At 43.6% G+C, this 24,183-nt stretch overlaps 3 protein-coding genes across 5 annotated transcripts; all 3 read right to left on the reverse strand.

Moving 5' to 3' along the window:
* Window positions 1-2,453: 2,453 nt before the first annotated feature.
* On the reverse strand, window positions 2,454-5,736 carry LOC133928248 (uncharacterized). Of its 3 annotated transcripts, XR_009911419.1 has the most exons (8): window positions 5,410-5,736; window positions 4,529-4,595; window positions 3,897-3,943; window positions 3,346-3,433; window positions 2,991-3,124; window positions 2,811-2,909; window positions 2,598-2,723; window positions 2,454-2,551 (listed from the first exon to the last, which is right to left on the reverse strand). XR_009911419.1 is itself a non-coding variant. In XM_062374492.1 (7 exons), the coding sequence occupies exons 1-7, from the start codon at window positions 5,629-5,631 to the stop codon at window positions 2,652-2,654; spliced, it is 729 nt and encodes a 242-aa protein (XP_062230476.1). In that variant the 5' UTR covers window positions 5,632-5,736; the 3' UTR covers window positions 2,454-2,651. The 3 variants fall into 3 exon arrangements, 2 of the variants coding, with proteins under 2 accessions (XP_062230476.1, XP_062230477.1); XM_062374492.1 differs by having other exon boundaries at window positions 2,454-2,723; XM_062374493.1 differs by lacking the exon at window positions 2,811-2,909 and having other exon boundaries at window positions 2,454-2,723.
* Window positions 5,737-12,540: 6,804 nt separating this feature from the next.
* Window positions 12,541-14,322, reverse strand: LOC133929657 (putative 12-oxophytodienoate reductase 5). Its single transcript, XM_062376449.1, has 2 exons — window positions 13,920-14,322; window positions 12,541-13,760 (listed from the first exon to the last, which is right to left on the reverse strand). The coding sequence occupies exons 1-2, from the start codon at window positions 14,021-14,023 to the stop codon at window positions 12,716-12,718; spliced, it is 1,149 nt and encodes a 382-aa protein (XP_062232433.1). The 5' UTR covers window positions 14,024-14,322; the 3' UTR covers window positions 12,541-12,715.
* A 926-nt stretch (window positions 14,323-15,248) lies between these two features.
* Window positions 15,249-22,304, reverse strand: LOC133928249 (protein argonaute 1B-like). The gene is made up of 23 exons (XM_062374494.1): window positions 22,145-22,304; window positions 21,077-21,756; window positions 20,776-20,996; window positions 20,554-20,703; window positions 20,335-20,468; window positions 20,064-20,173; window positions 19,869-19,975; window positions 19,645-19,783; window positions 19,400-19,516; window positions 18,711-18,818; window positions 18,545-18,616; window positions 17,683-17,805; window positions 17,406-17,571; window positions 17,207-17,328; window positions 16,996-17,133; window positions 16,752-16,894; window positions 16,604-16,666; window positions 16,467-16,530; window positions 16,248-16,383; window positions 16,087-16,160; window positions 15,910-16,004; window positions 15,796-15,827; window positions 15,249-15,719 (listed from the first exon to the last, which is right to left on the reverse strand). The coding sequence occupies exons 2-23, from the start codon at window positions 21,746-21,748 to the stop codon at window positions 15,505-15,507; spliced, it is 3,201 nt and encodes a 1,066-aa protein (XP_062230478.1). The 5' UTR covers window positions 21,749-21,756; window positions 22,145-22,304; the 3' UTR covers window positions 15,249-15,504.
* Window positions 22,305-24,183: the final 1,879 nt, after the last annotated feature.

Genomic DNA, 24,183 nt, shown 5'->3' on the forward strand with positions numbered 1-24,183 from the left:
CACCTGTTTCTTCTTCACTTCCTCGCGCACCATTGGCGCCCTCTCATGTTGTGCCTGCTTTGGTGCCTTTCACGCCTTTGGCCTCCTCGTCTCATGCTCCTACTACTTATGGTCTGGTTGAGCTTTCTCCTTTCCGCTACACTCGTCGTTCTCGTGCTGTCTCACATCCTGTTGAGTCGTTTTCTGATGAGCCATCGCCTTCTGTTGATTCAGTCCCTTCCTCTCCTCGCTATTCTCTTCGTGATCGCGAATAGATTCGACCTCCTGATCATTTTGGCTTTGCTGGCGTCATTCCTGCTGAACCGTCTTCTTATCGTGAGGTTGTTATTCGTCAGGAATGGCAACATGCGATGGCTGAGAAGCTTGCTGCTTTTGAGCGCACCGGCACATGGGATCTTGTTCCGCTTCCCCCACATGTTCGTCCTATCACATGCAAGTGGGTCTATAAGGTTAAGACTCGCTTTGATGGTTCTCTTAAGTGTTATAAGGCTTGCCTTGTTGCATGTGGTTTCCAACAGGAGTATGGTCGTGACTATGATGAGACTTTTGCTCTGGTAGCCCACATGACTACAGTGCATACTCTTCTTGTTGTTGCTTCTGTGCATCAGTGGACTATCTCCCAGCTTGATGTCAAGAATGCCTTTCTTAATGGTGAGTTGCGTGAGGAGATCTACATGCACCTACCATCAGGGTATTCTGTTTCTGAGGGTACGGTTTGTCGTCTCCTTCGCTCTCTCTATGGCCTTAAGTAAGCCCCTAAAGCTTGGTTTGAGCGTTTTTCTTCTGTGATCATTGCCACTAATTTTTCTGGTAGTACTCATGATCATACGCTCTTTGTTCACACTTCCTCTCGTGGTCGAACTCTTCTTCTCTTGTATGTTGATGATATGATCATTACAGGGGATGATTATGGGTATATTGCTTTTGTAAAGGCTCATCTCAATGACCAGTTTCTTATGTTCGATCTTGGTCCTCTTCGCTATTTTCTTGGGATTGAGATTTCTTCTACATCTGAGGGTTTCTTTCTGTCCCAAGAGAAGTATATTCAGGATCTTCTTTATCGTGCTTCTCTCATTGATGAGCGCATTATTGGGACTCATATGGAGCTTAATCTTAAGCTTCGGTCCTCTGATGGTGAGCCTCTTGCGGACCCCACTCGTTATTGCCATCTAGTTGGGAGTCTTGTTTATCTTAGTGTCACTCGTCCTGACATTTCTTATGCAGTGCACATCCTCAGTTAGTTTATTTCTGCTCTTACTTAGCTCCATTATAGTCATCTCCTGCGTATTTTGCGCTATCTTCATGAGACTATCTCTCGTCGTCTTTTCTTTCTATGCTCCAGCTCTTTACAGATTTCCCCATTTTTTTCCCCGTGAAAGGTGTGAGATTTACTTTTTTGGATCGCTGGGAAAGAAAAGGCAAATCAAATGCTTCTGTGAACAAAACGTGACCTATCTATATACATATACAGTATTGAAAACTGAAGTCATGCAGATTGAATGCCAAGCCATCCCAGAGTCGAAACGAGCAGACACAATTTGCAATTGCAATTTACTCGTATCGTCTGTGTCAAGGACGATCCTGATGTAAATGTATAATCAATTCGGATAAACCCACCGCAGGGTCATCGCCTCTTTTATTGTAGCTGAACAAGGAGGCCAAGTTGAGGTTATCTTAGCAATGCGCGCGTGCATGCATGCAATTGTGGCCAATTCCTACTGCTGAGTTCCTAGTGTGACTCAAGATCGAGTCAGGCTCAAACCAAAGTGTGACTCTGCATGTGCTGTTTGCTATTCCATTCCAGTTTCGTATAGCTAAGGCCAGACAAAGTGACTATTCAAATGTGCGAATATTATGATCAGCCCAAACACAGAAGAATAAATCGTCATAGAAAAAAAATTACTGCATTACAAAAAAAACCCAGATTCTGGGCTCTAGCACTTCATGGATTGGAGCCTGTTCATATAAACTTTTTGAATACTTTAACAAGAATGAAAAAACTGTGAATAGGAGAACTGAAGGCAAAAGTTGCATACATTGTGCTCACCTAGTATGCACCGATTACAATTGGAAACAATAAAAAGCTAAGGCCATTACTAGTAGATACTCTAAAATTTTATCTCTCATAGTACTATTATAGTGTCCCCTAGCACTATTAGAGTATCATCTATTTTTTTATCTCCAGCAACTACCTTATTTTCTATCTTCTATTACTCTACACCTCCCTTCAGACTCACAATCATCTGTTATGAACAGTGTTGCGAATTGTAGAGAGAATCAGCAAATTTGAGGCAGCTACAGAATAGCCAACCGTATCTGCTGGAGCTCTCCGTCGGCGTGGACGATCGGTAAAAGTACGTACAGTGATGCAGGCACAGGAATGGAGACGCCATAATGAGGTATCAGACAATACACATCAAAGTACATAACGAAAAACTAATGCGGAATCAGAATTCATGTGAAGTCTGAATGTTTTATTAACAAAAGGGCGCACAGTGCCAAAACAATATCCTTATTAGTTGCACATGGTATATAAAGTGTCGAAATGTTTTCTGCCAAAGAACATGGGTACATAACTACGCATATATTATGGACGGTCCTCCATGTTCCGTGAATGCGACATCACAACAAAACCTAGTTGTGTAAGCATCCTAGTTCTTTGGGTATTCTCTTGCACCGAATATGGTCGATCCAACTCTTACATTTGTGCTGCCCATTTCAATCTGCACGCAAAAACAAACAATAAATGACATTAGTAATGCAGTTATCAGCCTAGCACGTCTGTTCTCTCTTTGTAATCGTTTCCTTACCGCTTGCTCAAAATCAGCAGACATGCCCATTGACAACTCGCACTGCTCTTCGGGTATTCCAAGCTCCTTGCATACCTCTTTCCGGCAATTAGCCAGCGTCTAGGAAGTCAACAAATGGCATGCACATGAGCTATACAGGCATGTCACTCCAACAAAGTTATACTTAAGAATATATATTACCTTGAAATTCTCTGGAGTTGATGAGTAATCAAGCATCCCAATTGTCATCAAACCAGAAAACACAAGATTCGGGCAGTTCAATGTGACATGCTTTGCTAATTTGACACATCCCGAGGGATCTACACCGAATTTTGCTGCAAAATGAAAACAGTTTCAGAACTAGCGATGCTCATGGACAGTACTGCTGTGCTATCATACAGCAAAACTGGTCAATTCGCAATACTGACCATAGGTTTTAACATTCAGAAGCTACATCATAACATGCCCAAAGTTGTATCTTTCAGACTTCAGAGATACAACATGTACTAGAGATCAGGTTCACAATTGTATTAGGAAAGGAAACTAGAGTGCTCACATTCTTCTCCACTGGTGTTCACTTGGACCAAGACCTTAAGAGGCTTTCTCCCCAAGTCAGCTACCACCCGATCAAGACGGTTAGCAATCTGAAAGAATGTATATTTCGTTCAATCTGGTTGCGATACAAAATTGAGAATCTGAAAAGACAGCATGATGAATAAAATTGTAACATGACTATTCTTTTCTAACTTTTAAGTGATGTAGCATGATATTGCTATAGAGAATATGATAAATATGAAGCTCTATGTCAACATGAACTGAATATATATTAAGAACTAGTATATCCAGATCGGAAGTAAAAACAAGTTCTACTAGGCTGCTGCCTGCTGAATGCTGATATGCATGAAGACTGAAAAAAAAAATACTTGTTTTCCTTTTCTCTGCCTTAATCAGTTAATCTGCAAAGGAGATATTCTAACTAGACAAACTATGAAATTAATGTGACTGAATTACTGATGTGTGAGCACCTCAAATTTTAGTATTTAATGAAAGCAGAATGCAATGCAGTGAAAAAATTAACCCCAAGAAACGATTGAATTGATCATATACCTTCTCGTCATCTACACTCTCAACCATGTCAAGATTTGGCACACCAGCTAATTAGCAAAAGAAAAGAATTGTTAGCTCAATATTTAACTGAAAGCAGAAAACACGTTAGACATCCAACCCCTGCATAAAATTTAACTTGTTCGACACATGATAAGTAATAGTATGTTGTACCAGTATAGAAAAAATTTAACGCGTCATGCTTCTTTGCAACAGAAATATTTAGGATAGAACAAATGTGAGATCACTAGAAAATCTAGCATGGTATAATATAACATACAACTACCTAGGGAATAGCGGAACCTAAGCATCTGACAGTTAAGAATAATACTGAGAAGCCTGTCTCTGGAAGAATGTGTGAACTAGAAAGCAGATACTCTCGTGCACTTTTTTCCTTGTCATTATAAGATGTGCAGAACTGCATTCAAATTTTCGTAATTTTGACCACAAATAAGTATATATATTACTCACAAGAAAATTATAACAGTGCATTTTCCATGAAGAGTACTTCAATATCTTTACTTCTAATAAATTTTCCAAACTTATAACTAGAAAAGGTAATAAATGGAAACATTTAGTGGCAACCGAGATGATGTCCTAAATGACAAGTAAAACATAATGGAGGTAGTACTAACCAAGTAGGGCCTTCGCCTTGTTACTTTGCAGATTTCCAATGAAGTGCCACTCAATATCCTCAGGAAGCTACAACAAGACAGCACTTGATTAGATAATTATATGGCAGAAAAAGGTTTCATGGACTAGGAAGGAAGCATGTCCAGCAAGACCTCGGCGCACCATGAAAGCATATAAAAATGGGAACCACTAAATGTTCAAAAATATCCTCAAAAGACCATGAATAGTAGTCAAATTTCAACGGTTACTACAAAAGTATGGCCAAATTTCGGACCTAGATTGTTCTAAAATTTAAAAAGCTGAGAAATAACATGAAGAGAGAGGACTTCAGCGAACTTTGAGTACTGCCACCATATGCCTATCGTGGTTATCAATTGTAGTACAAATGATACATTGAAGACTAACAAAGCTTCTATAATTTACAAGGAGCAAACAAAGCGAACATGGATATTTGGAAGTACCTACAAATAATATGTACACGTTGCGTAGTTGAACTTAGACATGAGGTCACTAGCAACAAAATTATCACCATTTGGAGCTACAATATCGGCTGCGTAAACGACAAGCGACTGTAAGGGTAAACTCTACCGTATCCATGTGATAACCGCTGTGCTAAACAAATTGCACAAGATTCTATCAATTAATTGCACACCAGCACAAGCTTGTATGAAGGAGGACGCCCATGGCAATGGATCTCTCATCTCTCGATTCCAATGCTAATGACACAGTTGTGAGAACTCAGTTCACGTAGCTCAACAATGAGCTGAATTAACAATCTGCTGTCATCGATTCTACGTTCTAATTGGAAATTCGCAGAGAGAGAGAGAATTAAGAAAAGGCGAGAACTTCTCGGCGGGGTAAGCAACCGGGGGAGCAATCCCACCTGGGGCGCCTTGTCGAGGAGCTCCTGGACGTAGTTCTCGCAGAAGCAGCGGTGGCCCGCGTCGTAGACGCCGCGGATGACGGACACCGGCTTCGTCTTGCTCACTGCCACCACGCGCACCGACCCCGGCGCACGCCCCGCCCGCGCCGCCGCCTGCTGCGCGCGCGACATCACCGACCGCAGCGCCGCCGCCGCGCCCTCCGCCGCGGTCACGGACGCCATCTCCGCCTCCGCCGAGGCCGCCGCCAACGATCCGCCCTCCAACGTGGCCACCGTAGACGCCGCCACCGCCGCCGAGTTCTGATACCTGTATGTAGAGCTGGGACTTTGGGCCATATTTTTTGGGCCGGCCCGAGCCCAGCACGGCCCGTGAAGCTTAAGCCCGACCCGACCCGAGCACTGATGGGCTGGGTTAGCTTGGCCCGATTTATGGGCTGGGCTAGGCCTTGATATGGGGCCCAATGGGCGGTCTGACCCGGTAAAAAATGGGTTCGCGACCTCACATGCGGTGGAATATGGTGGTACTGGGCCCGTGCCAGTCCGGCCCGATAAGGCCCATCGTGCATTCGAGCTGGATTTGGGCCTAGCTGAAGGAGGATTGGGCCAGCCCGACCCGACCCGAATAGTTTATCGGGCCATCCAAGCACGGCTCGAAAAGTCCGAAGCCCGAATGGGTCGGGTCGGGCCGGCCCGACCCGGCCCAAGTCCCACCTCTACCTGTATGTAGTTCGACACTTTTCGAGCGGCCTGTATTTTTCTTTTCTTTTTAGAAAAATATTTATTTCCTTTTTTTCTTTCGGTGGAGATGCCCGTGCTTGGCAGCTTGGGAATGGTGCTCTAGAGGATTACTTATGTTGCCGTGATAGAGCAAAAGTAACCCGTTTCACGAGGTTATTTGTGTTCTCATCCAATTCGATATAAACTAAATATACTATATATATTAACTATATAAATGAGATGATATAGACTAGATATACAACATGTTAATACATATCCCTACTCTCACTTGTTTTTTAAGTTACATAGAGAGCACACGCAACCCACACACCACACTCACCCCACATACTATCCATACTTTACTCATGATTACTCAAGATGCTCTGCTCTAAAATAAGGATCGGGTCTCTATATGTCAAGCCGGCCCATATACTCAAACCTCCGAAAGAGCCTTGCACGATGGGCAACCTATCCACACGACCCACGCACACTACGTGCCTTGGCAGGGATAACTGTTCAATTCCTCAGGGCCCCATGCACAAAACTCCTCCCCACACCACACTCCGTTGTTTCCCTTTCGTTTCATCTCATTTCCTTCATGTGACCCGCACCGAAGAACACAAGACACAAATGCTCTTCAATACTCCCTCTGTTTTTCAATACTTATCACTTTTGACCAAACACGTATACCAAAGATAGTACAAATTTTAAATGTAAAATGACAAAAATACCCTTAGAAACTAGCTAAAATATTCTACAACCTACCGTAAATAAGTGGATAAGAGATATTTTGTAGGGATAAAATTGAAAACTACGTCTCAAAAAATGTGAAGTGACATGTATTTGAAAACAAATAAAATGGTAAAAACTGACAAGTATTGAAAAACAGAAGAAGTACATACAAATACACCAATTCAAACATCCAATGGCCGAATTCCACATGCAATCACACTCTCTGCTACGATGATTAATACTCCAATGTCTCCCATCTCTCAAGTGGTCCAACCCTAGCCTCTAGCCTTGGATGGGGAGCCCGGCAAGGTACATACAAATCCCCCAATTTGATGGCCAAATTCCCTACGCGATCACACTCTCCACCCACAACGATTACTATTGTTCCAATATCTACCCTCCCCTCTCGCCAACGGCACCAAACCCTAGTTGCATGCCTTGATGGGGAGCCCAACAAGGTACAATGGTGATGCCAAGGAGGAGCACTCCACTCCCGCTAGCGAGGATGGAAAGGTGGTGTCTAGCAGCGACGAGGAGGTGGTGACAAAGTAGGTGTGGGCTGGTAAGGCGGAGGAAGAGAATTAGGTTTTTCAGGAAGAGATAGTGGCTATCAGCGCTAACGCCAGCAAAGACAACAATGACGAATGCAATGTGATAGGGAGGAGGAGTCGTAGTCCACCGAGGGTGGCAAATACATTGGGGATGGGGTGGATGATAATGAGGAGTAGGAGTTACTATCTACTGACTGTGGCCGGGGAAGAGGACGAGGGCACCGATGAGATTTGTGGTGAAATTTTGTGTTTGGGTGGCAAACTGTACGGGTGTTGGAGGAGCATAGGATTTTAGATGCTTAAGCTCGGGAATGATTTCTATTCAATTTTATAGCAATTTTTGATTTTTATTGGGCTACAATTAGCGCCTTGATTGTAATATTGTTGTTCCCCCAATAGTTTCCAGTGTGTTTAGTTTTGAAATAAACTAATAATGCTAGGAAGGTATACTCGGATTACGCTGTTTTAGGCAAGCTTTACCTTGATTGGCGTTTAAGATGTAGTTCAGGTTCATAGACTATGAATTTATATAGTTTGTTCCTCATGAAGGTCATGTTGCACGCTCATGGACCGTGGGATGCGGTGGAGTTCAGTGGTGCGGATCATCAAGAAGACCGCATGGCGCAGGAGACCATCCTTCGCGTAATGCCCACGGACATGATCGTGTCACTAGCGATCAAACGAAACATGAAGGAAGCCTGGGACGCGATCAAGGCGATGCGTGTCGACAACGATTGTATCTGCAAGGCCCAGAAAAATTGTAGCTTCATCGCAGCACAAAAATCAACCTATGTTCTAGAATCCTAGAGTGAGTGCTTACTTGTGCAATCCCAACTTCTAGCATGTCTTTTATTCAGTTTAGCTTGACTCCTAATATGTTTTAGCGATTCATGATCAGAATGGATAACAAATTCTTTAGGTCATCGATAATGTTGCCAAGTTTGAAGCACACGAACTAAAGCATACAATTCTTTATTATAGGTTGAATAATTTAGACTTTTCTCACTTAATTTCTTGCTAAAATAAGAAAGTGGTTTACCTTCTTGAATTATCACGCGTACAATTCCAATCCCGCTAGCATTACATTCTAACTCAAAAGTCTTACCGAAATCCGGAAGGTAGAGCAATGGAGCATGGGTGAGCTTCTCTTTCAACAACTTGAATGTCTTTTCCTGTGCATGACCCCATTTGAAAGTTACTCATTTCATTTTCAACTCGTTCAACAAGACAGCAATGGTGCTAAAATCCCACACAAAGCGCCGATAGAATCCCACAAGAACATGAAAACTTCTCACCTGTGTGACAGTCTTAGGGATCGACCAACTCTTTATGGCTTCAATTTTTGCTTCATCCACATCTATTCCTTGTGGAGTAACAACATAGCTAAGAAAATAGACTTGATCCATGCAAAAGGTGTACTTTTTTAGGTTACCAAACAAACACCCAGAAACCAAACACACCATAAGTGAGCATTAAATTTCTGTTTTAACATCATCTTCCAAACTGATATATTTCAGCATCATAAACACCCACAAATGATGGTATGGTACACTTAACTTTAGTTTCGGTGTTGATGATCCTAAAGCTCCGACTAGGATCGAGAATTTTAGCAACCACTACACCACTACTCCTTGGTTATCAACCGTACCAAATGTGATTGACATCGCCAAGAAGGCTTTCCTGTAAGTGAATCAAGAGCACAAGCAAAAACACGGTAGATACAATCTGAATATTGCTAATTACCAATGATGAATTCGAGTTGGGGTTCCACAAATTGATATACGGCGAAACTATCTAAAACAGAAAAAACTAAGAAAAATCTGAGTATAAACTATGACGACTACTGAATATATATAAAGTAGATGTAAGGAGGTGGACCTAGGGTTGTGTGGTCGTGAGGAGGGTCGCACACAACCTGGACTCGGACCCTCGACACGCTTACATGGTCTAAAACAGTGATGTAGCATCTTATTTCATTGACTCTAATTGATTTCTAAGAAATCTAATGATGGGACCAGATCTGTTGGAAATGACTCATTGTAAGTTTTTCAGCAAGTACAAGAACACATCAATTGGACTATGTATGCAAAAGTTATGTCCGTTTTATTAACGTGCTATCCGTATACTCCGAACTGAATTTGGAGATCGACTTAAGAACGACTTGGAGCCCGATTAGACTTGGTCTTTGAGGGGTGACGTCTAGATGATGTTATTATGCTTCTCTCATATTCCTAAGCAACAAAATATTATAAAAAATTAGTAGCATCTCATCCTGTAATAAGAAAGTATGAACAACGAGAAATAATTTTACCTGATAGTTTAATTATTTTGTACGTACTCTTGTAATTGGTCCTTATATGTCTTGAAAAATATTATTAGTATTGCACGTATTCGAACGAGAGATACCCTCCTCATCGGGTACGGGTAGTGGTTTATCTGAGAAACAAATTAGACATGAATATCATAACAGGTAGGGAGAATCTTGATGATGTTTTACCATCAAGGTTGTCCTTGGTCATATCAAATGACCCTTGATAACCCTGAGTAACCCGAAATATAGTGATGAACGTCAAATATGTTAGATGTATATGCGTATTTGTATTTTCCCTATTGTATAAGGGGTTTTCTGCATATTTGCCCCCACCTGTACATGTATATATTTGGGCCTAGAGCCCCTATATTGAATACAAGTGCTATTCATAACATGGTATTAGAGCCAAAAACTAGGGTTAGGGTTCGTTCTCTCTCTCCCTACCCGATTTTTTTCCTCCACCGCACGTTGCACTTGCGTGCTCCTATTCCGCCGGCTCGGATCACTGTCGTTCCATCAGTTGCCGTCGGCGTCTGCCTCGCCGCTGCTGCAATTGCGCTGCCGCCGGGCTCTGCAGTCCAGCCGCCGCTCGAATTGCCTCGCTGCTGGACGTCGATGGGCTTCCCCGCCGATCTCGCTTCGCGTCCCAGCCGCCGACCTCGCTTCGCGCCGCCCCGACGCCACTGAAACCGCACCGCCACCCTCTCCAGTCCAGCCGCCGCCTTCTTCGCGCCGCCGCTGCCCGATTTGCGCCGCTGCGGATCTCAGCCCAGCCGACGGTGCATTGCCTTCCGCTGTCAGTCGCCGGAAATCGCTAGAAATCCGCCGCCAGTCGCCGGAATCCGCCGCCGTCGGGGACTCGCCATCCGCCGCCAATCGCCGGACTCCACCGCCCTCCCTTGCTGGTGCCGTGTCTCTGCTCCTCTCTCTCTTGCGGTGCCACGGATATTTAGCGCTGTTGAACAGAGCCGCTAGCACCAGCAGAGGGAAGAGGTAAAAAAAAAAGAAGAGTAAAAAAAAAGAGTAAAAAAAAAGGGTGATGCTGCCGCCGCTTCTGTTCTGCCCACTTGCCGACGACCGCCGCTTTTCACTTGCGCTCTTGCCGTCGACATGTGTTTTGCTTCAAGATGTCGTCCTCAACTCCTTTGTTAGGTGGTCTCCAGGTTCCGCGATGTCCGATGCTTTTTAATGGCACTAATTATCGCGACTGGGTGCCACGAATGACGTGGCACATGAAGGGTCTTCGCCTTTGGGATTTTCTTACTGGTGATCTGCCATGTCCAGCCAAGCCTGTATGCCCTATTCCGCCAGTGATTCCCGAGAATGCTTCAGAGGATGACAAGGCGAAGCTGCTTGCCTCTTATGATGATAATCTGTCAGCTTATGATACAGATTTTGTTGCATACCGGACTTGGTTGGATGAGGATGCTCGTGCTGCCTCTATTCTTGTTACTAGTATGGAAGAGCGTCTTGCTGCAGACATTGTTTACTTTGACTTTTCACATCAGATGTGGACTTCTCTTCGTGATCTTTATGAGCCATCTGGTCAGTCATTGTATATTGATGCCTTACGTCAGGAGCAGCTGTTACAGCAGGGTGATGCCACAGTTGAGGAGTTCTATGCACAGATGTCCGTTGTATGGCGTCAACTTGACTCTCTTAGTCCTCAGTTGTCAGTTGCCACTTGTGAGTCCTGCAGGGGTCAGAAGAATGCTTTGTTGGTACGGCGTACTTATGACTTCTTGACTCGTCTTCGTGCTGAGTTTGAGCCGCTTCGTGCTCAGCTACTTGCTCGTCAGCCTTGTGTGTCTCTGATGGATGCTCTTGCTGCTATTCGTAATGAAGAGACACGTCTTCGTACTGCAGGCCTGCTACAATCTCCTTCTGCCTTGGCTGTTCGTTCGCCTCCTCCGCCTGTGGCGCCCTCTTCTAGGGCTGGAGGGAGTAGCGGTCTTCATTGCAAGTATTGTGATAAGAATGGACATGTGGAGGATTATTGTTACAGGAAGAAGAAGGCTCAGGGTCGTCGTGGTGGTCGTACTTCACAGGGTGGCAGTAGTGCTAGTAGTCCTGGTACTGGAGGTTCTCAGAGGGGTTCTGCTGGTTCTGAGACACAGGAGATTCTCATGTTGCTTCGTGGCCTTGCTACCTCTGCACCTCCTGGAGCTGCTGGTTCTGTTACTCCGGCCTCTGCACCGTCAAATCCTGCTGCTGCTGCTGCTTCTCAGTCTTCCACTGAAGGACCACTTTCCAATTCCGCTCCAGGTACTTTTCCATGGATTCTTGATTCTGGTGCATCTTTTCATATGACTCATGATCGTACCAATCTTTCTTCTATTAGTACTCCATCTATCCCTATCACTGTTCATACCGCAGATGGATCACCCATTTCTGTTGAATACAGTATATTTGTCAAAGGGTATACACGGCTCACATGTTTTTTACTCGTGGTATGGTTTATAACCATTATGGAGTAATTAAGATATGTGACAAAATATTTGGTATATAATCGTATCAAATAAGAAAACCAACCTTGTATTTAATAAACTTCTTATAAATATCTAGATAAACTATAATTTAAAAAGTTACGCTCAGAGTAGTTACTACCATGTTTGCGCAACTCCCTACGACCAGGAGATCAAGGATCCAAATTCAGAACCTAGTTGTAACAAAGTTGTACGTATGTAATGCAAGTAAAGTATTTTCCCGGCCACTAGTAAATCTTTTTCCAACTCACTCACAAATAAGAAAATCTTTTGTCAGCTTTAATTTTATTTTGACGGTATCGATTAGAATTTCAATTTTTTTGAGGTAAACTGAGAAGTAAGAAATATGTTTTTTAATAGGATTGTTTTACACATCGTATATGTATAATCTGACCCCTTTTCATTCCTACTCAATAAGGAGTATATTATTTTAGAGGGAAAAGCTTTCCCATTTTGTGACTGGGCCAGGCCAGGGCAGCCTCAAAAAAAAAAAAAAACTGAAAGAAAATTTAGTCCTCGCCGTCGTCCAGGAACGGGTAGTCGGTGTATCCGACGACGGGGTCGGAGGTGTAGAAGGTGGCGCGCTCGTACTTGTTGAGCGCCGCGTCCGGCCGCTGGAAACGCTTTGGCAGGTCCGGGTTCGCCAGGAACAGCCGCCCAAAGGAAACGAGGTCGGTGTACTCCTCCGCCACCACCTTGTTGCCCTCCGCCCTGTCGTACCCACCGGCGGCGATGAACGTCCCCTTGAACGCCTTCCTGAACGGCAGCAGCCGGTGCGGGATCTGCCGCCGCCCCTCCACCAGCGCCATCCGGGGCTCGATCATGTGGCAGTAGAGCACGTTGAGGTCGCTGAGCTTGCGCACCAGGTACGTCGCCAGGGCCTCCGGGTCGGAGTCGTGGCAGTCCATGTAGTCCGTGAACGGCGACAGGCGCACGCCCACGCGGTGCGCGCCGATTTCGTCGACGACGGCTCCGACGACCTCGAGCGCGAAGCGGCAGCGGTTCTCCAGGCTGCCGCCGTACTCGTCGGTGCGGTCGTTGGCGCTGTCCTTGAGGAACTGCTCGATGATGTAGCCGTTGGCGCCGTGGACCTCCACGCCGTCGAAGCCGGCCTCCACGGCGTTGCGCGCGGCCTTCCGGAAGTCGTCGACGATCCCGGGGATCTCCTCCTTGGAGAGCCTCCGGGGCGGGGAGAACTCCTCGACGTGGCCGTCTTTGCTCACCTGGGGAGGCACCGCCCGGTCGGTGCTGGAGATGGGCGCCTGCCCCTTGGGCTGGAACGCGTTGGTGGAGACGCGGCCGACGTGCCAGAGCTGGCAGAAGAAGACGGCGCCCTTGGCGTGGACGGCGTCGACGATGGGCTTCCAGGCGTGCACCTGGCCGGGAGTCCAGACGCCGGGGGTGTCGGTGTAGCCCTGCGCCGTGTCGGAGACTCCCGTGGCCTCGGTGATCATGAAGCCGCCATTGGTGGCGCGCTGCGAGTAGTAGACGACGGCGTGCGGCTGCGGCACGTTGCCGTACGACCGCTGCCTCGTCAACGGCGCCAGCACCACCCTGCATCATCGTATCAATCCATCAGCCACGTTGTCGTTGCCGGACGTTTGCATTGCATCGCATCGCATCGCATCACCTCACCCACCATATGCTATCTATCTATTCAGACGCCTCCTCCTGCAGCGCCATCGCAGAAACAGAAAGAGAGAGTGATCGTACCTGTGAGAGAGGTTGAACTGGCCCATCTTGTAGGGGGTCAGCAGAGGAATGGCCTCCATCGTATTCGTATTCATATCACTGGATCGATTGATATGATCTTCCATTCCAATTCCGCGACTACTACTGCTACTCAGATCAGCTAGCTTAGTGAGTGTCCATTTATAGGAGAGGAGAGGAGAGGAGAGGGAGCTCCATTTATAGAATTAATACTGATAGATGAACATTTTATATATTGTGGTGATAATACTTATAGTATAATTTCTGTGCGGTGCGGAGATATATAGATGATGCAGGAAGGGAGCAAGATCGATGAATTAAATAAGGTGAGGAGAGAGCAGAGTGGACTGCTGATGGCGGCCATAGAAAGAAAGCAGACAGGAGATCGGAAGGGAGGAGGAAAGCGCCGCCGCCGGCGGCCGGGGTATGTATGGTCAAAAGTCAACAAACAGATTAATGAAGTGGAGCCCGTGCGATGCTAAATGCTGGAGTATATATGCAACTGTGCTGTGGCACATGAAATGAAACGAAATGAAATGCCGACGCTGACGCCACTCGTGATGCATGCAATTGCAAATGGAAAGGGAGATGTTACCTAATTTCCTCCCTCCTGCACTTTTGGGATTGGGATTGGCCTTTTCATTATAAGATATTGTATTATGCTATTGTTTATGGGCCCGGTTGACAGTATTCCATATTCTCTCATAAACGTTTTGGACTTCAGTTCTTTTTTTAAATGTTTCTTAAAATCACTTTGTGCAATTGTTTGTTTAGTTCGATAGAATCTAATTCTCGAGAGAGAATGATAGTCGTAAATGAGAAAAAAATTATTCAAAAACTAGAGAAACTATATTTTGTATGTTTATCCCTCGCAGTGTAAAAAGAGATATTTCTCCCATCTCGGTTTGAATCACTTGCCAAAAGTATGATTTGGCACATATTCAGGTGATTCTAGAGAGAAATGGAACCATTTCTCGCATCCAAACCGGCCTATATGGTGGCTGCTTCATTTTATTTTGCTTTCAGATCAGGGTCGCTCTCAGTTGTAGTCCAAGATGAACGAAATAGGAAGTTTCCTTCCCATATATATCCGTCGTGCTTCTCCGGGGCAGTTATTTATGGATAAACAAAAAGAAACTAGGTGGTTTAGCGCCTCTGGTTGGTTGGTTGGATGGGTATGGATCTAAGCAGAAACTGTAAGGCGAATATACACTCAACAAGGCCACCAGTAACTCGGAGCAAAAAAGCGAAACCGTGCGATGTGGCTCGTGTGCTTTGGTCGCATTTTGAACTCAATCCAGTGTCATGCACTAGCACTCATACCACGGGACATAACATAACATAGGTTCAAATAAATTCACTACCAGTCTTACGAGTAGGTTGTTGCCACAAAAATAGTTTACAGTTTCACACAGTGCTAAAGATTGCATGGCCAGTACAACTACTTCAAATTCACATATCCGACTCATAATTTCCGGGGTCCCAAAAAAACGGTGTTCCAGCATCACCATAACAGTGCAAGTACTCGAAATACTCTAGATGGATAGATAAGATGGATGCTACTTGCTGAAAGCAGCAGGCCAACACCTTAGCAGTAAAACATAACGCGCTTCACATTTTCCTTGAGAGCAGGGAGAGGCCTCACAGCAACATTCCCAGCAACCCTGGAGCTGCGTGCACCACCTGGTGGAGGGCCACGGCTCGTCGTGGCACCACTCGCCATCGACCCACTGTCCGAGGTATCTGGCTCCATGTAAAACCGAGCTCGGAATGCTGCCAGATGAGCATAGTATGCAGGAGGCACTGCAAGCAATAGAGTAATGGTCAACATTTTGTTTTGTATTACCAAAGTAACACTTCAATGGAAAGTTGGGCTCACCAATTGATACTGAGCGAGTGCACCTAGCGTACCTGCAAAAGTTGAATTTACGTTTAATTCACAGTTAAAGAGTGTGTAAAAACAACGTAAGATCAATGGAGCAGTAAACATTACGTGTAGCACAAGTTGTTGGTGAGAGTTTGTAACTCATCAGCAGTAAATTTGTTCTCATCCCACAGAACATGATAATGAGCAGGGCGGCTTGTTCCCTGAAAGAAAGGACTCCGGATTCAAATCAGCCCATTCCATCAAGTTAAAATAAAATGAAACAAAAAGACAGAGAAAACGAACCTGAATGCCAGCATGGCTACACAGGTAGAAGTCAAATTCAGTGGGATGGCAAATCTTTGAATCCACCACAGTGCCTATATTCAGATTAAAAAATAGTTTCAGGACATTCAAATTAGATATGCTACATCCCAAATTGTGAGAAAGGCACATCAAGAACTAACCAGGCAGTATGTTTCCACTTCTATCAACAGTACGGTGATCATTGTGGTTATTAGCAAACAACCTAGTGTGATGCCGCTTCTGGACCACTACAAAAGTAACTGGAGGCTGGTAATTGAGCTCCAAGGATGCACAGGCCTACATCCACAGTTTAGCAGGGCAATCAGGAAAAAAATAGAAGTGAAGAGCATAGTCAAATAAATGCACTCGAATAAGTATACCTTTCTGATGGCATCAAGTTCATACAACAAAACTTGATAGAACTGTCCCTCGCTGACGCCATCCCTGAAGGTGAGGAATGTTTTAATATACAGATAATCAAGATCAGAAAAGATTGTGCCCATGCAAGGACAAGAACCTGTAGAATATGATCCTCTGGGGTTTCTGTCCAGTTGCCCTATTGAAAGAAATGAGAAGTTCCCTGCACAATCAACAAAAATTATCTATATAGCATAATCCAAACATGGAGAAGTGAATGCATCTCATTATCTCAATAAAGATCATACTTGATCATGCCACCAGTTACAGTCCCCCTTTGGGGATCTTGCCACACTTTGAAAAGATCTTGTATCAACTCTTGGCGATGGGCTTGGGCACTCACTAACCCTGCATACTTGGTGACTTCAGGCCAGTCTTGAGAAGCAACCACCTAGGGGTAAAAGAATATATTAAAAAAATAGTGAAACTTCTGCAGAAAAAAAGAGAGCAGAACTTCTGGCCTTTCTTTGCTGCAAAAAGTGCTGCACTTACAGCTGCAATGGAAGGGCTGGAATCTTCTCCAGGATGGGGATGGGTAACATCAGCACCAAATATAATAGTTGGTCTGTCACTGACAAGGGGGATTCTCCTTGTCAAAGCATCTACAAGTACAGTATTCCTTCCCCCAACCTGAAAAGTAGGAAACCAGTAAGACACTAACGAATCGGATGGTAAGTAAAGTTTGGAAAGTGCAACGATATACCTTCACATTTATTTTAAGGGCAACATTTGCAAGATACTGCTTGCTCATCTTGAAAACATGTTTAGTCAGACAACATTGAGAGACCAATCCAAGATCAGTCTCACATATCCTTTTGAGATCCCCTGAGGAATGAAAAGAATATTGATGACAAACTTTATTCATTGGGAAATGCTCGAGTGCCTTTTGGAAGAGAACATACCATAAAGAGAACCATTATTGTCAGGCAGTATCACAATCAGCAGGTCAAGTTCTCTGCCCTGTGGTCTGAGTATGTTCATTGCATCTTGATAACGCACCTTTAGTGCTCTTTCAACATTTTCAGGCCTCACAGTCACTGGGGGTAGCACAGGTTCAAGTGCAAAGTCCTAGAAGAAGAGGAGACTATGAAAGGCCAATAACACACCCAAAAAAAAAATAGAACAAACTGATAAATAGATCATATACATTGAAATTATATTTGGGTGACAAAAACATACCATTCCAGATATTTGGCACATGATAGCCAGCTCGTGACAGAAACCCCTGGCAGCACTATCTTGCACATTTCGTGAGAAATTAATACATGCCCAGTTGCTGACTTTACCACCATTGACCATTTTCTACCCAAAAAACAGAAGAGCAAGAGAACAAGTTGCAAATGTTAAATCAGGGAAAAGAATGAGGGAATAGGTAGAAAAACAAAGGGCGAGCTACAGGTACAAAAAAAAAATAGATGATCTCTAGGTTAAAATTATGTTAATGGCACAAGAGTACAACCTAAATGACTAATTTCAGTAGCAAAGTGGCATAAACGTTACATTAGCCCCAAATTAACTACCAGGGTAGTTGTGCAATTAAATGCAGGCAAAACAAGAACAAAATTTCCAGAAAAATCCAGTGTTCATGATAGAGTTTTGCAAGTAAATCATGCAAAATCCCTCCAAAATGTTTCCATATGAAACTACGCAGGCACATGGAATTGTGAGATAAGGAGATAACAAAGACAATATGAAGCTGCATACCAGCTGTAAAACTTCTATAGTCATTAGCAGCTATGAAGCTTGCATAAACAATCTTATTATTGTATTGTTCACGCAATGAGCAGACAAGACAACTGCTTAAAATCATGCTGTCATACTTCAAGGGTGGCAGCTATATCATGGTTGCTGGGATAACTTTCTGCTTTATATTTTTTATTTTTGTAAATATAAATTAGATTTTTGTTTAATTTTGGGACTGTTCTCCCCTAATGTTTTCATAAGGGGAATAACTGTGTACAACTAAAGGAATTCACAGGAAGAGTGAATTTATCTTGATTTCTCAAAACATTCCAAGCCAATAACAACTAACAAGACATACCTTATTCATCATGTTCCACTGGCCAACTCTAGGCAACACATCCTTCTCTCTGCCACTATCATGGTATTTAAGCTATAACACAAATAAAAAATCCAGGTCAAAGGTTGTGCATTAAGCCCATGAAAATCAACTGCTGTGTGCTGACCACAGATGAAAATTCACTTACCCTTGGGGGAGGCAGAACACGAGCTTCAACAGATGCAAGTCGCTCATCAATTCGTATGCCAAATTCCTGTGCATATGGATCTTCGTAGTATGCATTGTGATGCACAGTCTGATCAAAAGAAGTAAGGCAAAATAAGGAAGAGATATAGAATCATCAGTGCAGCTTGATTAATCTCCTTGAAGACAACAGCTAATTAAACGAACGAAAGCAACAAAATATGTATTCCATGGCACTTAATCATTATATAGACAACATTCTGATTAACAGATGGCATTATTCACCAGAAAATATGATTTTGCACAAATAGTTTACACATCAAGCAACTCTCATTTTGTAAAATATATATGTATAAATGATTCGATCCCAAAATAAACAAGGAACTGAATTTCAACCATGGATAAAATGAAAAAAAAATCACCATAACCACTTGTGTAATTGTGTTGTAGAACCCGTACTCCAGATATCATTTCAAATGCACATGGAAATGTGTAAGGGCTTCTGAAACTCAAAAGCTAAAAACTATTCTAGGCTATGATTGCAGCATGGTAGAAAGTCTTGAATTCATGAGATTTTGAAAGACTACTGCTACTACAACAACCCAACAAGAGCCACATGAACCAGAGAGAGAGAGAGAGAGATAGTAATAAACTAAATAGCAAGTCGAACCAAGAAATATGAGCAGCAGTTACCTGCAAGATGTCCAGCTCACGCTCTTGAGGACGCTGGCAAGTCACTTTCAGTAGAGCAGTGATCTGTTTCTCATTGAGTCGTTTTGAGTAACGCTGTCCCTCAACTATCTTACAGACCTGATATTTCAAAGCCATACGCAACTTGTGAAAATATGCTGAAGCTGGATGTAGCATTTAGAAATCATCTGGATAGATAAACGTAGTATAACACATTAACTGCAATAGAGATAGTTAAAGACACTAACCTCCATAGGCAGATAATTTGGTCTTTGCTGATTGCCCACTTGCAAGCAAGGTAAAGTGGTGTGCTGAATACTGAAACCATAAGTCTCCAGAAAGTATTGCACCACAGTCTTCACGGTACCACGGTCATCAACAGGGAATCTATCATAGGGAAACCAACAAAATCATGTCGCTGCATTAATACTTTACAAAGTTATCTCGTATAAGCTAGGGAACATGCACTTACGACAACTCCCTTGTTGCTTGTGAAGTGAGGCCGGATATACGATATTTCCTGCGCATGTTTCCTCGGTGCGTGACCTCAACTTTCACACCTCGTAGGGCTTTTTTTATCTACAAAGGAAGAATAACAATGGTAACTCAGCAGTGACTAAGCATAAACTAAAGCTTCTATCAACAAAGGTCAGGTAGTGAATCAAACCTTCACACGATCAGAATCAGACAACGGTCTAACTGAGATATCTCTGTTAAGAAGCTGAGCAACGAAATCAATCACAGGGAGAGGCTCAATAAATGCAGTGGAGGACATATCTGCAACAACAGAAATCAGGCATCCTCAATATGCTAGACAAGACCAATTGTGACTAGAATGTAGTGTATGTAGTGTGTTACTATGGGTCCTGCTCATGTATCAAGTGTGACATCTGAAAGATAAACGATGAAAAGTCAAAATGGGAGTGATAGTATCTAACCAATATTCAGCGAAAGACCCATCTGTGTTGGCCTTATGCTTTGGTAGAAACCGCGCCAACTTTCCAAACCGTCACCAAGTCGCTGGCGTCTCCCTAAGTTGGGAGAATAAAATGATCTACCAACAGGAGAATACCTGCACAAGAAAAAATGCAAAGACAATGAAGACTTTGCCACAGGAAAAATAACTCTAAACAAAATACTGTTAGCTCAAAGATTACCTGGCAGTAGGCAATTCACGTAGTACAATGTCAAGCACTTGAAGAGCCTCTTGAGGAGCATCTGCTTGCCTTCCAGCTAGAAACATAGCCAGATGGTGGAGATCAGCACGGGCAGCAAATTTGATCACCACCTTAAATACCCTCTCGCGCCTTAAAACAGAAGAGGTGTCAGTACGAAATTTTGGATATGTTTCAAGCACAGATACGACAGCAACAGAATACCTTTGGCCTCCTTGGGCACCACCATGACTATCCTCCTCATCTTGCAGAGTAATTTCAAATGTCTTGGAAGTAAATGGCAATGGTCCAGCTGTATAAAGGCTCTTCCTTCCATCGTATGCAGGTAGACGCCCACTCAAATGGGATTGTCTATAAAGCCTTACAAGCTCTCCCATGACAGCACGATTGACACCACGTGAAGTAACCTCAGGCGTTATAGAGACCTGATGACAATAGACTGATGATCAGAAATTACATGATAAAAACTATGGCAAGGAACTACAACTTCTTATGAGGGGCTTACATCATATTGGTGAAGGTCTTTATCAGGCAGCTCAGCAAAGAAATGGTTTGCCTTCACAATGCACTTGTCTCCATAAGTACCCTTGCCAGGGCGCAACGGGAATCTAACTGATTTGCTTGATGCCGGTGCCATCTGAATGGCTTGGCTGGTTGAACTTTGACCACGAATTGCAAGTTGCTCAAACTGTTGCTGGACTTGTCCAGTGCTCACCTCTGCCGCAGGCTGCGAGGATGAGCCAGCTCCCGATGGGTGTGGTGGCGCCACCGGGGCTTGATATTGGACATGTGAGGCTTGGTGCAGCTCGGGAACTGATCTTGATGGACCTGGAGGAACACTTCGTCCAACACTACCTCCCCTATGCCCGCCATAGTATGGCTGCGGCACTCCCCCTCCTCTGGGGCGTGGACCACCACGTCCCTGGTACTCACGCGGGTGATACTCATGTGGCCCACCACCTGGGTGATGGGAAGGTGGCCCTCCACGGCCCTGATATCCACCACGGCCCTGGTGTTGCCCGCCGCCACGGCCACCCTGTTGGGGCACCCAACCACGTCCTCCCCCTTGCTGTTGAGTTCTCTCAGGTCGCTGTGAGGAACTTTGTTCAGATACTCCCGAAGCCTCCCCAGAACTCTCTCCAGAGCTGCCAGGACCGGTTCTTTTCTTCCTCACCATGATGGACGCTGGCATGACAGGAATACATCAACATTGTGAGACTAAAAAAATCTAATGTATTAAAACACAAACATGAAAAGATACAACGAACTAGCAACAAAGAATGGGTCCGTTTATCACTTATAGCTAGAAGCCCAACATCTATCAAATCTCAAGACCTAGCATGGAACACAACATTTGCAAACAGTTGGTGGCATGATCTATTTTCCATGTATACATCATCATCGACGAGGTAGATCCGCCCAAATTGATCCTCGGGCAAATCCTTCCGGGTGGGTAAATCCGCCAAGCAGTGCAGCTCCCTACCCTATGGTGGTCATACAAGCACCAAGGCCACCCAAAACCATCTTGCGGAAGAAAACAATAGATCTAGTGGGGGTACGGGAGGAGCGATACCGGGGGGAAGGGCGGCGCCGGCGGTCGGTCGGTCGGTCGGTCTCCGGGAATCCTAGGGCCTCCAACTCCACGCAGCGCTCACTCCGGGAATCCGCCGCCGCGATGCTGCTCTCCTTTTTTTTTTCAGGAGAGGTGGGGAGGGGAAAGGAAATGAAAGATGAGGTGCTCGTGTGCGGGCGCTCGCTGACAGAGTGGGGCCGGCGCGGCGGCTCGCTGATGACCCATTTTTTTCATTATTTATCTATATCTATATCTATACTCTATTAAATAGACGAGTTATAGCATATTTGAACTATCTTCATCATATATCTTACACGATCAAATAATCCACCGTCAAAATTGGTCTCTCATTTCATCCCCTCTCAATTATTTAGAAACATCCAATCAATTTGAAAACTTGCAATTAATATGCACATATAGAGTATTAATACATCATTATTTTCTTTCATTTATATCAATAACTATAATTGATCTACATTTTCTATAATAATTAGATATAGAATACATAGTTATACAGGAGCTTTTATATCTACTGTACATGAGTTTTAATCATATGTTTCAAATTCGTACTTGGACCACAGTAATTACAAAATGTAATTAAATTTATTGATCCCCTCCGCGGGCAACAACCAATCACATCATATGCCTTGCATCCAAATTTGAGCCCGCTCTGCCATGCTATGCGTCGAAGGTTAATTTGACCTCCTGCACTTTTCTTTTATTTTTGTGCCATTTATATTCCATACGCAAAGATGGATATGTTTTCGCTATTTAGGTATGTTTGTTTTAGTTTTAGATAGTAAAAATCCAGTTTAATCTGTAGAATTCGTAAAAACTTCTTTCTATATGATTGTGAAGCATAAGATTTTGTAATATAATTTGGCTTGTGGATTATAAGAATTAGTTTTTATATTATTGGTCATTTGTTTTTATTTTTACTTTTGAGACTAAAATCTATAATTAAAATAAAAACAAATAGGATCTAAATTGAGAAGCCTTACGGATGCATCCTTATCTTTTTATTTTTCAATTAGTTTCTCCCCGTGAATTTTTTTTCTTATATCATAATATTATTAATTTCATGTGTAATATGTGTATGGTTACTAGAAAATAATTAATAATTGTTATTTAGAACTATTTATTTTTCTATTATTAGATTTAAGGTTGTAAATAGCGGTTGTAGCCGCGTAGCGACAAGGCAAAGAAAAATCTAATCACCTATAGCGGTAGCTATGCTATATAGTGATTTAATATTTAAATAAGAGAATGATAAATATGTGTAAAGACAAGTCAAAACCAGTAAATAAGAAACATCAGTACCTTAGAACAGCTATATTTTCCTAAGTTAATATCTTTTTCTCGTAATAGAAAGTGAGAGTTTCTTCTTGCCTCCCCTGGTGACCTTGTCCAATAAAAAACTATAAAAAATCAAAAGAAACTACTCCTGCGCACAACTACTCCCCACAAAAACCATCCGATTTGTCTCTCTAGCCTACTTGCCTAGACGTAATCACCCCTTTCCAGCGTCGTCTTCTCGTCTTACTTTTGTCGTTACTGTGCTTTTTACCTCGATATGCACGATAGCTCTGCGCGAATTCGATGTGCTAAGATTTCAGCGACAGCTGTGCAACTCTCAGCTGCGTATGCCCCTCCCCTCACCGACACGTGTGCAGCTCCCCATACCTAGTGGCAGAGGCCAATGAGGTCTATCCCCTTCTTCCCTACTATAACGAAAATATGTCTAAGGTCTAATCTGATGTATGATCATTTTTCTCGATTGTATCTTCATTCACCGGTGGCAGAGGCCAGTGGTGCCTTGCTTGTTCTTCTTTAGATAATTTTTAGGTGGTTAATGCCAATGAAAGATTTTATGTTGTAATCAAACACACTAATTTGCACACCACAATGCAAAACTCATCCTCAAATACAACCTACCAAATATCGTTCAGAGCTATGCAACTTGATCTATACAGGCAAACTAAATATGGTCTAGTTGTATTGCCCTGGTTTGAATTACCTACTAGTCAAGTCATACTTAG

The sequence above is a fragment of the Phragmites australis genome, chromosome 9 (assembly GCF_958298935.1).
Source record: "Phragmites australis chromosome 9, lpPhrAust1.1, whole genome shotgun sequence".
Taxonomy (NCBI): Eukaryota; Viridiplantae; Streptophyta; class Magnoliopsida; order Poales; family Poaceae; genus Phragmites; species Phragmites australis.

Excerpts from the sequence above, each read along its gene's own strand:
- LOC133928248 (XM_062374492.1), bottom strand. The coding sequence starts at position 5,631 with ATGGCGTCCGTGACCGCGGCGGAGGGCGCGGCGGCGGCGCTGCGGTCG. Across the intron at positions 2,910-2,990 it reads CAACTCCAGAGAATTTCAAG|ACGCTGGCTAATTGCCGGAA; the intron begins GTAATATATATT and ends TTGACTTCCTAG. Across the intron at positions 2,724-2,810 it reads CTGCTGATTTTGAGCAAGCG|ATTGAAATGGGCAGCACAAA; the intron begins GTAAGGAAACGA and ends TTTTGCGTGCAG.
- LOC133929657 (XM_062376449.1), bottom strand. The coding sequence starts at position 14,023 with ATGGAAGATCATATCAATCGATCCAGTGATATGAATACGAATACGATG. Across the intron at positions 13,761-13,919 it reads CAGTTCAACCTCTCTCACAG|GGTGGTGCTGGCGCCGTTGA; the intron begins GTACGATCACTC and ends ACGATGATGCAG.
- LOC133928249 (XM_062374494.1), bottom strand. The coding sequence starts at position 21,748 with ATGGTGAGGAAGAAAAGAACCGGTCCTGGCAGCTCTGGAGAGAGTTCT. Across the intron at positions 20,704-20,775 it reads GGTGCCCAAGGAGGCCAAAG|GCGCGAGAGGGTATTTAAGG; the intron begins GTATTCTGTTGC and ends TTCTGTTTTAAG. Across the intron at positions 17,329-17,405 it reads CAATAATGGTTCTCTTTATG|GGGATCTCAAAAGGATATGT; the intron begins GTATGTTCTCTT and ends TTCATTCCTCAG.